The following is a 23,359-nucleotide window of genomic DNA, read 5'->3' as shown; positions in this document are numbered from 1 at the left end:
TCTATCTCTCTCTCTGTCTGTCGTTCTATGGTTTTTGTTCGGTCACTTGAAGGTAAAGATCATAATATGAAGAGAGCAAAAAAAAAACCAAAAGAAAACTTATCGAAGCGGTATTTTGCTTCTCGATTTCTTTTATCATCATCGCTATTCAAATTTATCTCATGTTTCAAGACGGTCTTTTTCTGCTGTTCAAGTTCGGTATTGTTGGGGAATGATTTGTTGACTGGTTGAGAGATAATTCAATGAGTTCTGGGATATTTTTTGTATTCTTTAGGATTATATAAGACAGCCCAATATGAACCAAACCAGAGAAAACTGATGGAATTAAAAATTTTGAATTAAAGAAATGTTGAGAAATTTTCAATTATTTTTAAATCCTGAACAAATAAACATCGCTGTAAAGAATTTTGGCGTTTTCAGTTTTCCTGAAAACGCAGAAAATCTTTACAACTTAAAGAACCAGTCGATAGGGGAATTTAATAAAAATAAAAGTCGTTCAAGAGAATTAATTCGTCTTTTCAAAGTTTTCCATGTCATTAAATACCTATGTACTTATTAGCTGTCTGATATCTCAGAAAAATATTAAAGAAAAAAAGACTTTGAACATACGCGCGTACGCGTTAACTCCAATGGAATACGATTTGGTTGTCGAAAACGTTCAAGTAACTCTTCTAAAGAAAAAAAAAACACTTCAAAGAAATCTGAATAAACTGTAAGAAAACTTTTGATTTAAGATTATTAAAGCATGTAGACAATTTCGTGCATTTATGTAAAATAGCTACTGATACCGTACTAACAATTTGAGGCAGCTGATGATGAAAATATGGATACCCTGTAATTCAAAAAGCTGCCTGTTTGGTTAAAAGGAATGTAATATTGTTGCAGATTTTTTAAAATGAGATTTGGGTACCCGAATTTTGATTCGAAATTTTGTATGAAAAAAATGCGAATTTTTTTTCCAAGAAAAGGGACGTTCTTTGGTTTTTTTTTGAATATTTTGTTCTCAAGAGTTTTCTAAATTTCACATTGCTTTTTTGAAGCCTTTCTGTCAGTATTGGGAGTTTCAGTTGAAAACTATAGGAGCAGGTATTGGACAAACTCGATACCCGCAACGCTGGCCTAGCATTTCTCAGGGTTCGCATTCCTCAAATTTAGCCCTCTAAAACCTCCAGACGTTAATGAGTGGATCGAAGAGATTTTAGCATCTACCATAAGGTTGCCAGAATTTTTTTAGTACGTTCGGGCTATTTTTGGTCAAAACCTAGGAATTACTCATCAAAAATCAAGAAAAAAAAATCGTTGTAAATTTCGAATCGAAAGTTTTATAATTCATTAAGTTTTACATTTCCTATAACTTTTTTTGATCAAAGTTAGTCAAAAAAATGAGGAAATGATGGAGGGCAACAAATTTTCCTATGGTATAGAAATTCTTATTATTTAACAAACCTTTTTTTGAATAATCATCACAGATAAACTGAGTCTATAGTTTGAATTTTTGAAAACTGCTTCCTACGTTTGAAAGCCTATAAATTGAGTATCAAATAGACAAAAATTGGTTTGTATTTGAAATTTGATTTCTGTTAGTAAAAATATAAATTCAAAATTTTAAAATATCTATTTTTCCAAAGCTCGCAAACAAACAGCTCTTCTGATGATAGCAAAACGCATTTAAAGGCAAATAAGTTGTTGAATGTGAAAGAGCAACTTTTTTTTCTTTATATATGTATAGTTATAGTGCTATTTTAATATACATTTAATTAGAAAAATTATATTTGAAAAATAAGGACATTTTCCAAGAGTATGCCGGTATTTGAAAAAACGGATAGGAATCCTATCAAATGGTTAACTTTGAAGAAAAAATGAAAATGGAAATATTGGGAGGGCCTAGGAGAATGTGTGAAGGTAAAATTTCATTTATATTTTGAAGCTTAAACTATTTAGCAATTGTTATAATTTTTGCCCTAAATGTATACAGCATCAATCTTATTTTTTCAATTATAAATGATTTTAATAGAAAATGTTAAAAAGCAAGGTAAAATTGATAAACAAGTATATGGAAATATTATGAAGGTGTTTTGGATCAATTATGATCAAGAAAACTCGATAAATCCATCAAAATAGAGACTGATCAATGTCACCCCAAAGCATCAAATTCTGAACAGAGACGATATCGAATTTCAAATCAAATTTAAAATAGTCTAATTAATTTCTGCAGCCATTTTTTACGTTCAAAGGAGTCTAGTACTGGTTTTAAAAATATGAAACATGCCACATTCCCTTTCACAATAATCGAAAAATATTGATAAAAGTGATCAATCTTTCCCCGGATTACGGTATTTGAAGTTAATCTTTGACATTTGGCCCCCTCAAACTACATAAAGGGTGATACGGTCAAAATTTGGTTAATATCAACTTGACGTATTTCTTTCAATTTTGCAATTTAAATTTAAATTTAAAATAACGACTAGAAACCAGTTCAGTTGGGTTATTCGAATTAAAATGTTATTATTTCACTGAATAAATAACTGATATTCTCAATTATAAAATGTCATGCATTAAAGGGTTTAGGGAATCATAAGAAGACCATAGTCAAAACTTGAGCTAAATCTATTAACGGGAAGGGGTTGCACTGAATCTCAAGTTTAAAAGGGATTCTGAGACATTTTAATTTGTTTTTATCTTTAGAACCACGCCCAAATATGTCCAAAGAAAAAAATAATTTTGAGGTAGAAAGAATAAAATGTTGAATGATTTAATTGTCGCTTTCATTCTTACACTCAAAACTCCATTCTGTCTTCTAAAATAGATACAATCATGAGAAATGTACTTTCTAATATAAGTTTTGTTTTTTTTTATAGTGTTGCCAGATTTTTTCAGAAACGTTGACATTTTCCGTGGTATGGATTCATCGTTTCGGCGTTCTCTTCTTTGCAGTTGGAATTTTTTCATTCTTAAAACGCTTTAAATTCATGCAAATTTTAATTTTACAATGTTCTACTTAAGATGAAATTGATAGTATGGCTTGTGCAGTTTTTCCGACAGATTGTATTTATGGATGTATGGAATCATACAACCGTCCATATGAATGAAATCGCCTGTTGCCCCGAAACCTACCTCATGGTCAAACGGCTCTTAATTTTGATTGCTTTGATCGAACTTACACATAATCTCATAAAATTTTGAAAGAAAAACGTAAAATTTGTCAATGTTACAGTCAAATATGTGAGGTCATTTGAATTTGCCCCACTTTTACTAAAATAGCTGTATCTCTCTTCCTTAAACACGTAGAATGTTCAATGCTCAGTGAATAAAAGGTTTTTAGTTTTCACTAGCTTGTGTCAAAGTTTCATGAAAAATTATCAACTGTGAGAAAAATGGTAGTCTGTCAAAATTGGAAGTTTGTGCGCTGCTCGGCGTGATTTAATTTTTTTTTAACAAATTCTGAAAACTGGAAAATAATTATTGAAAGTTAGTTCTGACAAATCTCCTACTCAACTGATGCATCTTCCCATTTTTTTAGTGGCTTTTTACCAAATGTACAATGAATATACACTGTCAGCAAAAGTTTGGAAACACGCCCTCAAATACCTGAAAATTTTGTTCAACGACATCTCGACCATCTTATGACATATTGCAACTATGTTGATTTCATTCGAAAGATCGTATGTTAAACCTCCTTTGCCTGTTTTTAACAAGAAGTATTTATTTAGTTTATATTACCTAAACTAAGCTTAAAGTTGGGACATTTTCTATAAACTGCCCTTCAATTTCAAACCCGAACATCTCAGGGTGGGGTTGGCAAATTTCAAAATTCGATTTATATTCGAATCTATTTTTCATACTCATCGAACACATTTGTTTAAATATGTGCAAAAAACAAAAAATTGAAATGTACTTAAAATAAATAAAATAGCTACTTGATTTATCGTCCAAAAGTTTGGAATCACTTCGCAGTATGGCGTGGTGGCCAAAAGTTTGGGATCAGTCTTCTAAAACATGCATTATTTAGTTGTCTTACAAGCTTTTTACCATTTTAGCTTGTAAGACAACTAAATAATGGTAAAAAGAATTTGCATGTTTTTTTAATAATCGAACTATTTGGTTTTAATTATCAAATAATGATCAAACTTTAGCTAAATGTTTAATGAAGTATGTCCTCAAAAATATTTCAACTAAATATTCATAAAGCAAGTTCTACTCATATGTATGAATATTAAAATCATATGATTCATGTTATCACATATCATACTCATTTAAAAACTTTTGTTCTAATATTAGACAACGTTCTGGTTCTAATCTTTGATATATTTTTTTAGCAAAGCTTTCCAAATTAAGTTTAATTTATAAACTTGCAAACAAGCCAATCCAATCTGCAATAACTTGTAAGACAACTAAGTTAAAGTCAAAACAAATTTGCATGTTTTTTTAACAGTAGGGCTATTCAGAAAATGATCAAACTTTAGCTGAAGGTTTAATGAAGTTAGTCTTCAAAAATATTTCAACTAAATATCCATATAACAAGTTCAACTCATAATCAAAGGATACGAATTTTGAAATTTGGCCAACCTCACCGTGAGATTATCGGGTTTAAACTTTGAGGGTAGTTTTTGGAAAATGTCAAAATTATAAGCCAAGCTTAGATGATACAAACTAAATAAACACTGTTTGTCAAAAACATGCAAAGATGGTTTTGCTCATAATCTTTCCAAAGATATCAAAATAGTTGCAATATGACAAAAGATGGCAGAGAAATGGTCGAACAAATTTTTTGTGTTTTTGAAGGGAGGAATCCCAAACTTTTGGCTGGCAGTGTAGATTCTGTGCGTTATGGTTTGCTCTTCCTCCATAATAAGGTTTTCTATTAAGGGTCTCTCGATAAGTAAGAAACTTACATAAGCGAGAAAATAAGCTCGGTTTCTTGGACTTAAGCTTATTAAAGTTCGTCTGTATAATTTTCATTGTTTTGCTTGTTTTGAAGAACACTTCGAGGAAAAAAAAAATTATACAAAAATTATACAATTTATACAACTCTAAAGTCTGCTTCATTTAATATTGGAACAAATTCTTTTGCTCATTGTGGCGCTCCTAGTGGACGGATCTGGAAACTTTTTTCACCCACGTGTCGGGAAATTCATTACCTTTCACCATGTATTTATGTAATAACACCAAACGATAGCATTTTGTAAACAACCGCCATGGAAGCCGAACGGAGAGATCAAATTGTGCACAGTTTTCTTGAAAATCCATTGTTGTCGGCATCGAAGCTAGCTAAACAGCTTAAATGCCCAGAAATACCGTATGGCGTGTTATCAAGCAGTACAAGGAAACATTGACGACGGCTCGGAAGCCGCATTCGAAGCGTCGGAGTGGAACTGTCGACCGGAAACTGCGTGGGAAAGTCATCAAGGCCGTCAAGAGGAATCCCAATCTTTCAGACCGCGATTTGGCCAATAAGTTCCAGGCCGCTCACAGTACGGTGCGACGAAATCGTCTCCGGGAAGGAATAAGGTCATTCCGAGCCAGCAAACAGCCAAATCGGACGCTGAAGCAGAACAATGTGGCCAGAATCCGTGCTCGAAAGCTGTCCGACCAAGTGCTGACCAAGTTCGACGGATGTATTCTGATGGACGATGAGACCTACGTGAAGGCGGACTTTGGGCAAATCCCAAGTCAAAAATTTTATTTGGCGACGGCTTGGGGGGATGTACCTGCAAAATTTAAGTTCGTGTTTGCGGATAAATTCGCCCGCAAGTACATGATTTGGCAGGGGATATGCAGTTGTGGACAGAAAACCAAAGTCTTTCTCACTGGCAAGACAATGACATCAGAAGTCTACAAAAAAGAGTGCCTACAGAAACGGATTCTGCCGTTTATTCGTGCCCACTACCGTCCAGTAATGTTTTGGCCGGATCTCGCAAGCTGCCATTACAGCAAAACGGTTATGGAATGGTACGCAACGAACGGGGTCAGCGTAATACCGAAGGACCTCAACCCCCCCAAACTGCCCCCAGTTCCGGCCGATAGAGAAATACTGGGCAATCACGAAGCGGAGGCTTAAGGCAACGGGAAAACTTGTTAGGAACATGACTCAAATGAAGAACTGGTGGAATCAAATCGCCAAAACGGTGGACGAAAAGGGTGTGCGCCGCCTAATGTGCCGTATTACGGGAAAAGTACGAGAATTTCTTCGAAACAGCAATGAATAATTTTTTTAATTTTTTTTTATGAAAGAGTAAAGAAATTGCTACATTTGTATGAAAAACAAATTATGAATTCGTTAATAAATGACTGAACTACACGCAATTGTTTGTGTTCCAATATTAAATGAAGCAGACTTTACTACCATACCCCGAAATTGGCCTCAAAAAGTATACTCCAGCAATTTTTTAAGCACAAACCTTTTAAGTGTTTGTGCAAAAATGGTCAATTTTGAGTAAATAACACCAAACGATTTTCATATTATCAACTTTGATTGTTTTTATTGATAAATGCTAGAATTTTCTTATAATGTTATTGGTCGACTTTTTCAAGAAGTATCACGCAACACGAAAACTTCAATGCGTGTTTTCTCGAAATAAGTTTTATGCACTTTGATCACCCTAACTTTTACTCTGATAGCCTTATTAAGTTTTAAACAGTATAAAAAATATAACCTTTCATTCGCACTTACCTGTACTGTAACTATGAGTTCTCCACTTTTCTCTGTGTTGACGGCATATCTCTGAAAGAAGACGGAGAAAAAAACAAATACCAATTAGTTTTAATCGTTAATGTCGTATTTCGCTGCTCATTGATGAACCGACTAAATGGTATCGAAGGCATCCCTATGAGTGAAAACCTGTACGATTTCCACCGAAACACTACCTACTGATGAGTGTGCTGCCGGAAAATGGTAAATAAAAGCGGAAAATGCACGTCTACAGCAGCGGCTAGGTAAATCGAAAATGGAAGCACGCCGAATGGCGGCGCTAACAGTTAATCTAATTAACGATATCGTGGCGTACTTTTTGGAGCGCGTTTTTTCCGGCTCACTTAACTTCAAACGATAGAACCAATTTATGGCTGGCGGGGAGCTTCGTCTTATTTCTTCCTTTCACAGAAATTCATGCTGGGAGCGCTTTAAAGTGGAACATTTTGAAGAATTTATTTCTATGGCTGTAAACATTAAATTAATTACCGTCAAACGGGGCATCATGCAACAGCGGGGTTCGATGCAACATTTATATAATACTTCATTGAATCAATTTTTAATTTAATGTATTGTAATAAAGTTATCTTTTAATGATAGCAAAATGATGATGACATAATTTCTCGCATTTTAAGCTAGTTGTCTTAAGTTTTTTATTTTTATGTAAAATTTGAAAAATCGAGTAATAAATGTACAAATTTTAACATTTTTTGATGCCGAAAAAAACTTTACCCAGTATGACGGATCGGCTTGATAAAATTACCTACAAACTTTTTACAGGTTTCCTCATGTTATACCAACATTGTTGGTGTAAAAATATTTTTCGAACAATCACCCATTTTTTTTAAATGAATATTTTTAAAATTCAGTTAGGTGTCTGGGGTTAAATGCAACAAAATGCAAATCAAAGAAATACCTTGTAAATCTCGTTTCCATGTGCTGGAATATGAATGATTTGCATCACGCGTTTGTAAACATTTAAATTTCATTCATCCAAACATTTATTTTTATGATTTCAGCTTGTAGATTTTTCCGTAGTATTATTTAACCCCTAAATGTATGCAGCATCCTTATTTTTAGAAAAAAATGTGAAAATTTGTTTTTACAGACCCAAAAACTACTGCAATTGGTGTTGTCATGCGTAATGATCTTTAAGGCATCGCAAATACATTAAAAACTATGAATTTTCGTACGTGTTCATAAGATTTTTCGTTAAAAACAAAGTTTGTTGCAAGTTACCCCATTTCCTAAGGGGTGTGAAAATCGCATGTTTTTAAAAAATTAAAAACAACTGAAGAAACCAATAATTTTTTTAACTACGCCAATTTGATGCCCCAGCATCCTTAAAACTTTTGATGCATAAAGGATACGATTTACTGTGAACATAAGTTTTTTAGAAGCCATTGAAGTTGAAAATTGTTGCATGTTGCCCCAGTTGACGGTATATGGTGTTTTTTCGATTCAACGGCTAAGTAAATACTAAACACAGCCTGGAAGTTATTTTCTATCGGATTTTGTGTGGAATTATCAAAACAGAAAAGAAATTACCCGGCGTCCCATGGCTGATGTTCACATCGGCTGCGTCCTTCCACCGGCTTTTCCACTGAAGCTGAACTTCTGTTCCCACTGTTGATGGTATTTTTGACTTTCACACCTCCACCCGCGTCGTTGCTGCTAGCTGGTTCTGTTCTTGACTTTCTTCTTGCACTTTTTACCTACTTCTCCTGAAGCGCTGCTGCTGGCTGTTTTGATTTACTTTCGCTTTTTCGAGTTATGGTTCTTTTCGTGTCGGGATTCAGGTTCTGACGTTAAAGGTTAAAGTTGAAAACTTTTTAGCAAATGCTTATGATCTTGATGCCCGTTTGAATAAGTTATAATTCGAAGCGGAAAAGAGGAAACTTGATTTTTTTTTAAATTTTGGGGTTCATTTAAATCTAAATTTTGCCTTCGGATTCATGTTTTTATATTTTTCAAGGCCACTATAAAAAATTTTACAAATGATTTCTGACTGTTGCTTGAAAATTTTAGTTCAAGGTACAGGTTCAGCACCAGGATCTGGGATCAATATAAGGGTACGGGATTAAAATTCGACATGAGGATTAGGTCAGAATCCCCCCCCCCCCCCCATGAGGGTCACATTTTAAATCGAATTTGGATGAAGTATCACAACGATTCAAGACTCAACAATCTTGACTCAGAACTAAAACAAAAACCTCGAAATCTTATCTCAGGTCAACAATTTCAATAAAATTTTTCGAAAATTTCCTCACTTGTTGATAAAAATTCAGACCCTAATATTGAATTTAATATCATAAGGCTTGTCAGATTGCCCAAATTTTGCTCGAATCGTTCCATTTCATTTGCAAAAGCAAACAAAAATTAAAATTGGGTTATCGAATGATGTATTTTGCTTATAATTTGTTTGAGCAAATTTTATTAAAATTAACATAAACTATTTTCGGAAGCTAAAATATTATTTAAAGTCGACTGAGATGTTTCTTTATAAAAAGCAATTTTTCAAGTATTTTTTCTTCATAATTTTAATTAAAATTTTTTTATTTTGGCGGATAATTGGAAAAATAGCCCGAATTTGCAAGGCCCGCCGAAAAATATCTGAAAAGCTTAGGTTCAAATAACTCCAGATTTTTATGGTTTAAGAGCTGCATTAAGTGAAGTTCTTGTATCAACGGAAAAAATTATAACCAATTATTTCATTATTAAAATCCTATGAATATTTTTTTCAAATTAAAATCTTGATGATCCAAGACACGAAGTCTTTGAAATGATTCCAGATCCTATTTTATATTTGTGATTTTCATCAGCTTTATGCTTCCAAACTATGATGGAATTATATTTTTTTAATTTTCACCAAAATCAAGATCTGGAAATTTCGGTTTTCTGCAATTTGAATCTATAATGAAATTTTTTTATTGATATTGCAATCTTGATTATATAATTCATCTTCGAGCTTCATCTGAATCATATTTTTATACCTGATTTAAAAATCTGAATTCCGAAATTGAAAACAATTTTCGAATGAGATAATAATTCTTATTTATTATTTTAAGAGGAGAAATCACCGTGAATTTGTTTTATGAAATGAATTTGCGGCTTTATCGGTGAGGGTTAAAGAGTTAAAATGATTGATGCGGGACAAAGAATTTAGCATGTGGTCAAGCTTCTATTTCAAATGCTCTTCGCTCTTTTCACCACCTTAGAATTTTCTTCTGATCTTCTATCCGTCTTTCATTTCAACTCTTTAACCCTCACCGATAAAGCCGCAAATTCATTTCATAAAATTCTTATTTATTATGAACCAAAAACCGAAATTTCAACCAGAACTCTTTTATTTGAATTCTGAATTTTTGTTCTTCAATTTCTTTCTTAAATTATTTATACGTAATTGAACTTGAATTTTAATGAAAATTGCAAATTATGAAACTATTTCATATTTTTCAATTCTGGATCACCTTCATGAAACTTTATAAAGTCTCAACTCTGAATAGGTAGTAAGGATAAAAATTTCCGATCAAATCCTCAAAGCGGGTTTTAGTTTTAAAGATTTTCCAAATTCAAAATAAATAAATCCAAATCTTGCAAATGGTTTTTAATTTACAATACCAAGATTCCAATCAATTCGTCATAATAATAATCCAAACTCAAAATATTTCGAATAAGATTTCGAAATTTCAACCTCAGTTCTGATTCGAGATTTCAACTCATTTCAAAGTCATTTAAATTTTGAGCTTAGACAAGAACATCACTTGGTATTTATGGACTCCCGGGCGGGGAGTGACTCCACCCTGCTATTGTTACCAAAATATTTATCTAAGCTTGTTCTATGTATTTCAGTACGGCATTACAAGGAAAACTTGCATACGTAATAAACTCAGCAAACATGAAATCGTATCAGAAATGATAATTTAAGTCGTTTACAATGGGGTTGCGAATCGCAATTTCAACTTCGTAATGAAAAGATCGTATAAAATGCCGTCTGAAGTCAGTTTAAATCGGATATGATAGAAAATCCGTCCAGTTTGTAAATTTTGAAATGTTTTTTCTCACACACGAGCTTCAAGTGAGAAAATCATCTGCAAGCAGCAGTGCATCCATCCAGATGTCTAAAAATCATATGGGAATTGAGTAATAAATATTGTTCAATAAGAGAAATAGAAAATTTTGTCGTTGGCAACGACTTGAAGGTTATGAGAGCAAAATCTTGCCCTCTGTTGCATTCTTCCGATAGGTACAAATAAGGTGTAAGATAACGCCCAATTGGTGTAATTTTCGTCGCTTAAGAAAGAAATTAACTTTTTGCATGTATGTATATTTCCTCCACTTTGGTAGGTAAATGCTGTTTTTCAACTTCCATATGATCATTCTACAATGAATATAGAACGTATTTTAAAACAGCGTAAGAATACAGCGACAAAATGTATGCTAAGAAGAAATTTTAAAATGGAAAGAAATGAGGAAAAAAGAAAGACGAGAGGCTCAAAATGAATGACTCAATCCTTCTCGGGAAAACTCTGAGTGGTGACAACATGTTGAGTGACAAATTTGTATTCTTTTCCCGAATTCAGCAATCGTTTTGGCAGCAAACCTCCCCCCCACCCCGGATTATGAGAAACTGCGAAACGTGACTTCAAAATTTGGTTCCGCAGTTGAAGAGTTTGCCGGAGACAGGCGACTGTCACTTGCGTTTTCCCGCCAAAACGTGACCCGTTATTTCAATGAGAGCGCGGCCTCTGCTGGTTATGTGTAACAACAAGACGTCATTTAGTTGAACAAATAGGCGCAGATGGAGAAATAGGAAATAACAAACAACGTTCCCCCTTTCCTGAGACCGACCAACCGAATCATCCTTTTCCAAACAGATAATTGTTGAAGGGGTTTCAGGGGTTCAGAAAGTTTTGCCACGCCATCCATGAAGTCGAGCCAGAATCGGATTGGACCGGAAGCTCGCTTTAACACCCCTCCTCGGGCGGAAACACGGAAGTTGATGATGGCGCTAGCGGTCATTGGCGAAGCTGAAATGGATGGAATTCCTAATGTGGTTTTTGACCTGTCACCGGCAAGAGAGCTAGCTGGGTTTCGTGACCGGCACGCATTCATTCTGGGGTGCCCCTTCAACAAGTCGTCGTTTCTTAATCTCCCCGGGGAAGGGGGCCAGAACTTGTTGCTTCACTTTCAGGACGCGTCGTCATCGTCGGACTCAAATGGGGTAATGGGTTTGGATTGTAGCCAAAGCTATGAGGTTTCAATGTGTGTTGGTATAGGACGGGCAACAGGTACCTGACTTCCAGCCGGTTGTCGGAAGATGGGAGCTTTTAGAATTGGTAATGTGCCAGCTCGAAGAATATCCACCCCTTGTTTTGGTCCAGTGGCATAAGTGGTAACATATTTTCTCGGAATATGGCATGGGAAAATTTAATAGGTCATTGGTGTTGTGTTATATAAACATGATGAATGGAAGATCATCATTTGTTTAATGGAAATATTCATCGACTCCCAAAGTCGACTTACCCCAAACAAACATCACCGGGACGTTTAGATTTTGTTTTTATTTCTGCTTTATTTTTCAGTTAGAAAGTACGTCTATTAACAAAAATGTTGGAGCAAAAAATGTTATGATCGTTCGCCCTTAAACTATGGTAATTTGCCATGAGAAAAGAAGCATATGACATTTGGGATAGCTTTATCGCTAATGGTCATCACTAGGGGAGATGATACATGACGAGCGCATAGTAAGCACTCTTCTTTTCTTCAAAACTACATATTTTCTTAAATAAATTTTGATGAGGATTACTTTCGTACTTCCTATAGAATAAATTTTGCAGCAAAGAAATCTCCTTATCATCTTTACAGAAGTATTTAAAAATCCAACTAGGTGACGAAAATTTTGTGATTTATGAGCCCCAGAAAATAAGCTCTTATGATCGTTAAATCATCTGGACCCATGGCCGTAGGAACGGGGGGGGGTTTTGGGGGTTAAACACCCCCCATGAGGGTCCAAAAAAGCAAGCGAGGTATTAATTCTACTCTACTCTCAAAATTTTAAATTCATAATCAAATTATAATAATAGTGCAAAGATATTTAAGAGTAACTACCTGAACTAAAAACTAATACAAAAACCTCAAAAACTCATTTGGAGTTCAAAATTCGGCTACAGTTTTTCAAAATTTTCTCACTTGTTCATAAGTAAGGTTGTCAGATTTTTTCAGTACGTATCCAGGCCGGACAAATCCAGGCTATTTTATATAAAAACCTGGCAAAATCCGGGTATTTAATTTCAAAATTGTCGACCAAATCCAGGCAGAACTGAGCAATTTTGTTTAAACCTAGGAATTACTCATCAGGAATCTAAAAAAAAACTTTAAAAACCTTTCATGATAATTTTCTGAAACCTGCTGCAAAAATTTTTGCATTTCTGCTCATAAATTTAAAAAAAAATTACAACACAATTTGTTTTTTTTTAAGTTTGATTTAAGAATCAGAATGAGAGCACACCCGGGCAAAATCCGGGCTTTTCCAATGAAATGTAGGCAACCGGGTCGGACCGGACTCTTCCCAAATTTTTTATTCAATGTCCGGGCCAATCCGGCAATTTGGCAACTTTATCATTGAAATTCAGGTCTGAATATTAACTTTTAAAATTTTGGAGGTTCTGATTCCATATTCCTAAAACCAAAATTGTATTTCAACATATTTTCATAATTCTGATATTGTATAAAGTTTAGGATTTTTGAGTTTCAGTTCGAATATTCATAAGAAATTAGGAATGAAAAGCTGCTTTGAAATCCTTGTTCGAATTCGGTTCATATCAAATTTGATAAGCAATATCAATTTTGATAATAGTTTTCCGAATATGGAAAAAGAAGAAATTTGTTTTATATTCAAATTCGAAGTTCTTAAACTTTATTTTAACACAAAATTTATACATTTAAAGCTTCTAAGTGGCGATCCCAAATTGAAAACCAGATTCTGAATCATCATTCGAAATTCACATTTTAAATCAGATTCACAAAACAGATTAAAAATAAATTATTGAAATAAATAATCAAGATTGAATCAGCACTACAGAATTTAAATAATAGATTCATGTCTTAGATTTGTCTAATGAAATTCTGATCTGGAATTAAGATATGGAAATCGTATTTTGTGTACATTTCGGAAATTGTATAGAAATTCGGAAACAGATTCAAAGTTTAATTTTTGAATTCAGGTTAAGATTTCAGATTTAAAATTCAGAAAAAGATTTAGCATGTGAATGAGTTTTTCAATCAACATAAAATTGTTGAGAAATTCAAGAGAACATAAACTTACAAATTTGCTTGTCAATTCAATTTCCAGATTTCAAAGTTTTTAATCAGAATTAGTTTGTACATAAAATTCAGCTGAAATCACAAATATAAAGTAGAATAAGAGTTAATTTTCCAAGTTTTGATTCATGCAAAATAACCCTAATTATATTAAAAAAAAAATCCACAGGATTTTTAGGATGGAATTGATTCTTTATGAAATTATTTCCTGTTTAAGAAACATGTACCTGATCTTCACCTAAAAAATCTGCACAATTTTTTTTTATATTTTTTCGGCGATTGTTTAACATTATTAATATTGCAGCTTTTTGAAAAGCCAAATTTCAAACTAAAATCATAAATTTAGTTCAATTTTGCATCGAAAATTTTTTATCTTTTACTTTTTTTTTGGAAAATTATTTTATGCTCAAATCAAAGAACTTATTTTATGCCCAAATCAGATAACTTTGATCTACCAGACTTTTTAAAAAATTCAAAAATTTTAACCATCGATGAAAGCAAATTTCATATTTTGTTTCTAGAGGTTTTAAAAAAATTAGCTCACCCTTGAGGCTATGGACCACTTTTATAAAGTTAGTTTTTTAAGGTTTCATTAGTGACACTTTACCATCCTTGTGGCATTCGTGTCTTCTCTTAAGTTAAAATTTCATACGAAATCTATTAGTGAGTGCTTAAAAATGAATAATCATATAGTTACAAACATAATTTGTTTTAATTTTTTTTTATTCGTGTGTTGTTAGACCAAAAATCATAGGTAAAAATTATTCATCAAAACACCCCCCATGAGTCGGTTCTTCCTACGGCCCTGTCTGGACCTATAATGTAGGCACTGCTACATGATGTACACTTTGTTCCTTAGCTTTCACTATAATTTAAGCTTTGATTTTTCACTATAATCAATTTTAGAACACGTTTTTTTCTTAAACTTGTTTACTCGGGGCGAACAGAGCACTTTTGATCGGGGTACGATGAGCGTTTTCTGTCGTATAATCTAGCAGCGAATCCAACTCGATGTAGTCACCTGAATTAAAGAGCTACAGCTTGACTAGTTTACATCTGACGATTTAGCTAGCCTATTGGTAAGAGGTAATCAGAAGACTCGAATTCGATTCCTGGCCGAGGTGTTTTTTTTTAATTTACCATCCATGATGGATTAATTTGATTGTTGCATTATACAGCTAGTATCATCATCTGCCAAACAAAGCACAAGAAACATAATGTATGAGTATGTTGGAATTGTTTGTATTCTACAAACAGACCTAGATTATTTTGTTGTTGCTTTGTTTGATGGATCTCCGACTCACGGTAAATTTCAAAAATGCATCGATCATGAATGGTATAAAAGAAGCCATCACAACCAGGAATCGAACTCGAGACATCTAATTATCTCTCCGACAAAAAAAATTAAAATGCATTTTTAAACGTGTTTATCTACTTTTTCAAGTTTCAGCCAGATACCAAATTTTAGTGTCTGAATACGGAACAGTGATTTATCTCACATAAAACAGCTGTTTTCTATGATTAAATACTTTAGCGTCCTCCTTAAAGTGACTATTATGCCTTTATCTCCCGTATTTCTGTTTTTTTTTTATTTTTTCTTCAAAGCTTTTGATTGATTTAAAGCTTTGTTGAAAACTGCAAAATCTTTTAATAAATAACCGGGGATCCTTTCGGTTTAAATTTCTAAAAAATCCTGTATTTCACAAAACAGAAATAAAGAAAAAGAAAACTTACGTAATTTTGTTCTCAGGAGTAAAATTTACTCGCGATTTTCGAAGAAGTTGATCATTGATATATAAAAGGTAGACTTAATAGCGGCATGTTGTGGAGTGTCTATATTACAAAGCGCACTAATATCGTTATTAGCTGCATCATTGACATCAAGTAGCCCCTCGTCGGCCGAATTATCGCCCATCCTTCGCCCGCATTCAACTGTCACATAAGCCAGCCAGTCATGCGCCAATTCATCGTCCTCGACGGGCACTCCGGCAATCACCGCAGCAGCAGACTTTTCCCGCAGCGCCGATGGCTTTTCCTCGCCGGACATTAGCAGACCACAAAAGGTAAGAACCCCGCAAAGGAACCTACCCCAAAGCAGAACCCACACATGTCATGTTATCCAAAGAAACGAGAAAATTATGCCCAAAGGAAATACTCATAGAAATTGCTTCCTGCATAGTAATGTTTTTGTGAACCTTATAAAAATGATTGTATGAATAGAAATTCCATATTTGGATTCAGCTGTGCTCGGTGCTCTTATTCTGTTATGTGTTAGGTATGTGTCGAATTTAATTCCGAATTTCTTTCATATGAAGCTGTGCCTTGATTTTGAAAGAAACTATTAGCCCAATTTCAATTTACATGTTAATAGCATATTTTACATACATAGGTTAAGTTGCATGCACGCAAACATTTCGCGCATCAAAAATGTATGCTTTTGGTGGATAATCAGTTAACGAAAAAGCATAATTAGCTTCTAATGACGGAGTTCAACATTACAAAAGGTTAACTAGCATGTAGCAGCTGAGAAGATCAACAAATCAACTATTTAAAATCTGAGGTATCTCCAAGCATTCGTTTTTCACCGCAGAAGTACTAACAAAATATTTCTTTAAATTTTGAATAAACACACTCTTTTCTTTAAAGGTCATTTTGTTTTAGAACATTTTGTTCGTTCCATCCTTCAGATACCGTGAAAGCAAAAAATGTGGGATTGCAGTGGGAGTGAGAGACCTTCAAACCGTATTAATGAAAGATTATTTTATGAGGACTTTCGCCAGTCGCCAAAACATTTTTGATTTTTTTTCAATCAAAGTGGTTGAAATAGACGGAAATTTTGAATTGGACTCACGTCTTGAAACAATAATAACGCTGGAATTCATAACAATATTAAGTTGTGTGATTTAAGTGAAAGTCAAATGTGTTAAATATATTTCATGCTCACGAGAAGTTTTGTTGAGTTTAACGTTTACGTTTGGCGTATTGAACTGATTGAGCAAGAGTTAAGTTTCTCATTAGTCTGAATTTGATTCTGATAAAGTTTTGAAAACGTGTATAGGTTCACTGAATAAATGATAAACAAAATGCTCAAAGTATTCCAAGATAATCGGAATTGAGAAGTGTTTACAAACGAGTGAATAGGAGGAAGAAATTTATGCGTGTTTTAATCGCCCGAGAAAGATTAGAATGAGTTTTGCTTTTTGATGGCTGCCAGAACGTGTTTAATTTTGAATGTGAACATAATAATACTAGTTTACAAAACTTTCAAATAATTGGAAAATCGATTGACAGTTTAGACTTGATGGTAACATTTAAAAAATCTTATTTTATATAAACCGTGAATGTTAATTTGAAACAAAGATTTAAAGTGCTTATTTTTCAAAATCGGTTCAAAATTGAAGCAGTTATCGTTACTTTTCTTTAACAGTAATTTTTTGAATTTTTGAATAAATTAACGAACCGTAGTGTACTAATCTGAGTATATGAAGAATTAAACATGATAAATCTCACTCGCTCCAAGTTAAAATTGATCATTAACTTGCCAGAAGGTCGCATGCCAAATTTCTGTAAGATCTAACCATGGGGGGGGGGGGGGGGGGGGGGTTGCTTTAGTCTGAAGCGTGAATGGGATATTTAAGCTATTTTGCTCGAAAGAAGCAAAAAAATCTGGTTTTTCATCTATAACTTTTTTAAATATTGACTGATTGCTTTTTTAAAAACATTTTTCTTAAAGCCTTAATAAGAACAAATATTCACCCGAAGTGTGAAGCACATGACAAAATTAAGCCAAATATGGTAAAAGTTTGACAAAAAAAAAATTTTACAAAACTCTGACAAATATGACAAAGATTTATTAAAAAATAAAATGAACAAAAAAACGACACAAACATGTCCAAATTATGACAAATATGATAAAAAAAAGACAAAATTTAAAAAAAATATGTGACTAAAAAGACAAATATGGTAAAATATCTAGAAAACTATGACAAATATGAAAAATTATATCAAATGTGGTAGACATAAGACATTTAATGACAAAACATTATGGAGAAAAATTACCAAAAATATGACAAATGTGGAAAAATCTGAAAGAATTTGGACAAAAATCTGACAAACATGAAAAAATTATGAAAAATTTTTTACGAAAATTTAGAACATAAATGAAAAAAGTATGTAAAAATATGACAAACTGATAAAAGTATGACAAATATGGTATCCGTCAAATATTTGTCATATTTTTTCCACAATTGTACTGATTTTGTCATTTCATATTTTTCCCACAATTGTCAATTTTTTGTAATAATTTTGTCATATTTGTCTAATTTAAATATATCATATTAGTGTCTTATTGTTATCACATTTGTCATATTTTTAACAAAGGAATATCGGGTTTAAGTAATTTTTTTTTGTTAAATATTTGTCATAATTTTGACATATTTTTGTCTTTTTTTTTCATTATTTTGAATTATTTTTTGTCATTTTTGTCATTGTATTATCAATTTTATGTAAAACTTATGCGATAATTTGCCATATTTTTTATATTGGTCATATTTTTGTCATAATTTTGTCGTATTTTTGACACATTTGTCAAATGTTTGTCATTATCAACTGCCATAAATTTAATCCTTAAGAAGTTTATATTCATCCCATAACTTCTCGTTGCCCTCCCAGCTAACATGAAATCGTAATAGAAATAATAATCCAAATCGGCTTTTAAGATTTTTTTAATAACCATCGTAAGCACGTAAGTATTGAGTGATTTTCTATCATTCATTTACGACAAGCTTTGCCCAAAAGTAGTTGAATCGGATAGCAGTTTGGTCAATTCGTAAATATGTCTTCAAAAAGTTGGGAATATGTTAATTAAATAAATAAAAATAAATAAATAAATATCAACTGTTGAGTTGGCATCGTGGTAAGATATCGGACAGCGTGCTCGGAGGGCTGGAGTTCAAACTTTGTTGGGGTTTTTTTTTTCGTTTTACTCAAATAACTTAAAATCGTTTATTTAGCTTTTTGTGGGGAAATCAAATCGTTGGCATCTTGTCATTTTAGATATATCGCCTCCATTTTTGAAGCTAAATGCTATTTTAGTAAGTTTTATACAATCTTTTCAACTGGCATATTCGTTTGAATAATTCTGTAGTTGCTGTAATATACATATGTGCTTGAATGTTTTCTGGGCCCTCTGAATGTTGTAAAGTCTAAGCGTTTTTCAAGTCGTGTTTTCTTTTCGAATCCCAACCCACAATCCGCAAAAAAAATGGCAAAAAAGAAACTGATACTGAAATAATCAGCAGCTTTCGCTAACACTGATTGAATGCTAAAGCTGCATTCACTGATCGAATACAGTGAGTGACAGAAATACCAAAGCGAAAGATACTTTCATAGCAGTCGAGTGAAACAAGTTTGATCTTGTTCTCCAGTGAGCTTTCTACTTACTGATTGACATATTCACAAAGCTTTCCGTAAGCACGAAAACAACTGAGCCGATCAGAAGCTTTTATATTTGTTGACGTTACTATTCCTTCGTTTCAGTTTGAGCTTTTAACACAGTCAATATCATTCATGCCTTCAGAAAATTTGCAACACTGCCTACAACTATTATCGACAAGGAAAACTTTTTAGCGTGCTTCCATCAAATTGCTCTTCGGAACGTATGGTACTGATGGTCCACGTTCCTCTTCTCCTTTGATCCTGACGTCTCTGTATGCTCTGCTCCACAGTGGGCCCAGCCGGTTTATTCTTTCTATTATCTTGATGTTTTATTTAACTTTAATGGAAAACATGAACAAAGACAAGAAGAATATTAACAATCTTTTATTGTTCTCCGGGCTGTCGAAGTACGATTAGTGATTAGTGATTAGTGAAGACTCCCGCCAGTCGCCTAAGCAGTTTCATCAATTGTTTCCATCGACTAACAAAGTTTTGCAAATATTCAAACCTATGGAACGATCAAAACTTCCGCTAATCACGTATACACTGTTCAGTGGCGAAACACAAAAACTAAATAATTATCACCCACCACAGCGACTAGTTCGCTCATAAACTCTGTCGGTGAGTTTGAAAGCATTTCATAATCATACTTCACACTGGACGTCGGAGTTGAAAGTAGCTAGATACGACGACGTGAATGGACTCACATTTTCCTGACCTCGCAGATTCCACCGGCCGAGTGCACTTCCATAAACCCCCGGCGGACAAATCGGAGATGATGGAAAGAAGGTTCGCCGGTAAACGATCCAATAAATTGTTCATTCATTAGATATCCCTCTTCTGGCGGGTGCCGTAAACACACGAACCAATGAATAGTGGAGAAGCGAGCTGGGAATAGCTTTCTCTCCTTTTCCTTTCTTCTTTGCTTTGCCAGTTAAACAAGGTAGTTTGTGCGATTGGCAGAATGCCATAAATCGTTTAAGAGCGAAGCGCCAGTCGGTTGTTGAAGCTGCTCGCGAAAAAGCAGATTGGTTCATAAACATACCCACACCCACAGAAGGACCCAGAGAGAGGCTGTTCTGGTCAGATTATAACCGGTATCGACAGGTATTGGTCCGGTCTGTGGCCACTCGAAACCGGAATTTTCCACCGCCATCGTCGTGGAAGAGCAATGGAGAAAAAATCCCTATCATCGTTCGAAACAGAAACGCGGAATGGACCGGAAAAGCGATTACCATCGGGAAGTTGTTTCCAGGCCATTGCATTGCAAGGAATTCGAAGCACTGCCTGTTGTCCGCAGTCTATTGACGCTTACAGTTTTAGTGATAACTTTTCAATCGACTAAGGAAAAACTAACTATTATGACAGCGCTGCCGCCCAACAGTTAGTTAGACAAGTCGGGAATAAACGGGTTGATTTAAAAGCAATTAGCTTTAATTGGAATATACTTCGCGCAATTGTTCGCCGAAGGGAATAGCTATGAGCTTGTGTTTGACTTGACTTGGGTAGAAAAATGGTGGGGCCCATAAAAGTTTGATGATGTTTTTACGAGAGGCTGTCAATGAACCGGGTCGGTCATTAATTTCGACGAATGTGACGAACGCAGAGCAATTCAATCAAGATTTTGAAGACCGGTAAGAAAAAACTCACAGATCGTCATAGAACATGCATTTGATATGAGTTGCTCAGTGATAGTTAAATAAGATCAATTTCAAAGTTGAATGGGTAAAGTATATGAAATGTTCATTATGTAAGATAGATAAACAACAATGTTAGTTGTAAACTGAAATTTGGCATTCATTTGTTTAAAAATCTCAAATTCTGGTAAATGGTTTGGTAAGTTTTCAACCTGCTTGTTTTAGCGATATAATGCTTCAAAGTAATAAAGGGTGATACGGTCAAAATTTGGTCAAGGTAAAACGCGTGTGAATCGGTGAAATTGTTTATTTAAAAAATCAAATCAAATTTCTTTTTGAAGGTTAATTAGTATAAAATTCAGGAAAAATATTCAGTTAGAGTAAGTTTACTGGTGTTGGGGAAAAGTGGTAGAAATTTTGAAATTTTGAAAATTTTACCATGCAAAAATGTTTTCAAGATCTCTGGGCGTTGTATTTTTTTACAGCACTGTTTCTATTTCAGCCGTATGTGATAGAAATATTGCTATTTTTGCATCACAGCATGCGAAAATACAACAGGTGTTGTAGAAAAACTTGAAGGCCACAGATTTGAAAATGTATTTGTATGGCAAAATTTCAAAATATACAAAAAGTGACAAAATTTCTACCACTTTTTCCCAACACCAGTGAATTTGCTCTCAGGCTTCCGCTTTTCCAAATCCGAATGGCCGGGTCTTACGCTTAACACCTGCCATCAGATTTTATACAGCCACCTTGTCCACCTTCTTCGTCGCAGAAAGCTAGTTTGCCTTGAACTGCTGCTCGTCCTTGGCAATTTTTTTGGTCTTCTTTAGGTTCCGCTTGACAATAGCCCAGTATTTCTCAATTGGGCGGAGCTCTGGCGTGTAGGGAGGGTTCTTGTCCTTGGGAACCACCTGCACGTTGTTGGCGGCGAACCACTTCATGGCCTTTTTACCGTAATGGCAAGATGCCAAATCCGGCCAAAACAGTACGGAACAACCGTGTTTCACACTCTTTCACGTAAATTTCTTGGTTGACAGTCCCGGAAGCTATGAAAATGCTGCTTTTCAAGCCACAGGTAAAGATGGCTTGCCAAACCAGATATTTCTTTGCGAACTTTGACAGTTTCATGTGCTTGAAAATATCTGCTTCCTTTCCCCTTCCTTTTGCTGTATAAAACTCCTGTACCGGAAGCTACTTGTAGTCGACTTTGACGTAGGTTTCGTCGTCCATTACCACGCAGTCAAACTTCGTCAGCAGGTTCCCAAGGACAAGAACCCTCCCAACACGTCAGTGCTCCGCCCAATTGAGAAATACTGGGCTATTGTCAAGCGGAACCTAAAGAAGACCAAAAAAACTGCTAAGGACAAAGCAAACTGGCTTTCTGCGGCGAAGAAGGTGGACAAGGTGGCTGTACAAAATCTGATGGAAGGGGTTAAGCGTAAGACCCGGCCATTCGGATTTGGAAAAGCGGAAGCCTAACTGAATATTTTTCCTGAATTTTATACAAATTAGACTTGAAAAAGAAATTTATTTTGATTTTTTAAATAAACGATTTCACCGATTTACACGCGTTTTCCCTTGACCAAATTTTGACCGTATCACCCTTTAGATACTTAAAACTAACTAGGCCGAATCCAGATAGGGATGCATAGTGAAACGGAAAATGATTTAAAACCATTAAAAATAGCTTCGAAATGCTTACCAAGACATCTATAAATTAAAAGCATGAAATACTTATTCAATGGTTTTTTCAATTGTTATGACAAAGAAAACCAAAATGTAACTGTGTTATTAATGAAAATCATCAATTTAGATGCATTTGAATTAGTAGGTTAGTATGAATGATTTAACAGTTAAAACATCACGCAAAACACAAGATTTATCAATCTACAAAGAAGTGACAAATTTCCTAAAAGAGATTAAGTCAGAAATATAAATGCTTTAAACCAGTTGATTTCGCCCGACTGCGAGGCGATAAGCTGGTAGTACTTCGTACAGGGCATATGGTCATCGCCACCGGTTCCAACCCAAGTTGATTGGAAACTACAATCAACATCAGAATAAAGAAGAAGAAAAAGAAAAAAAATACATTCCAAATATCAATCGTAGATTGTTTTTTTATTTCTAAGAAATGTTAATCAGATTAAAACATTATCTTTAAACTATTATTGTATGATTGGACAAAAATTTGAATAAATAATAAGAAAGTTTTAAGTCCTCATATTTAACTTATTTTATGTATATCTTAACAATTGATACCAAGCTCAGTTAG

General features: G+C 34.0%; 1 protein-coding gene across 8 annotated transcripts in view; it reads right to left on the bottom strand.

Annotated features, from left to right (window-relative positions):
• LOC129754228 (uncharacterized protein ZK1073.1) overlaps positions 1-23,359 on the bottom strand; it is a 327,678-nt gene that overhangs the window by 60,099 nt on the left and 244,220 nt on the right. For 5 of the 8 annotated variants that reach the window (XM_055750150.1, XM_055750151.1, XM_055750152.1 and 2 more), the window contains one exon: positions 6,671-6,721. In XM_055750150.1, the coding sequence (XP_055606125.1) occupies positions 6,671-6,721 (51 nt within the window). Of the gene's footprint in view, positions 1-6,670; positions 6,722-8,236; positions 8,497-23,359 lie in introns of those variants that run through there. The other 3 variants (XM_055750156.1, XM_055750158.1, XM_055750157.1) reach the window with 2 other exon arrangements.

The sequence above is a fragment of the Uranotaenia lowii genome, chromosome 3 (assembly GCF_029784155.1).
Source record: "Uranotaenia lowii strain MFRU-FL chromosome 3, ASM2978415v1, whole genome shotgun sequence".
NCBI classification, from domain to species: Eukaryota; Metazoa; Arthropoda; class Insecta; order Diptera; family Culicidae; genus Uranotaenia; species Uranotaenia lowii.
The sequence above is the reverse complement of the archived record's forward strand: the minus strand, read 5'-3'. Positions and strand labels throughout refer to the sequence as shown.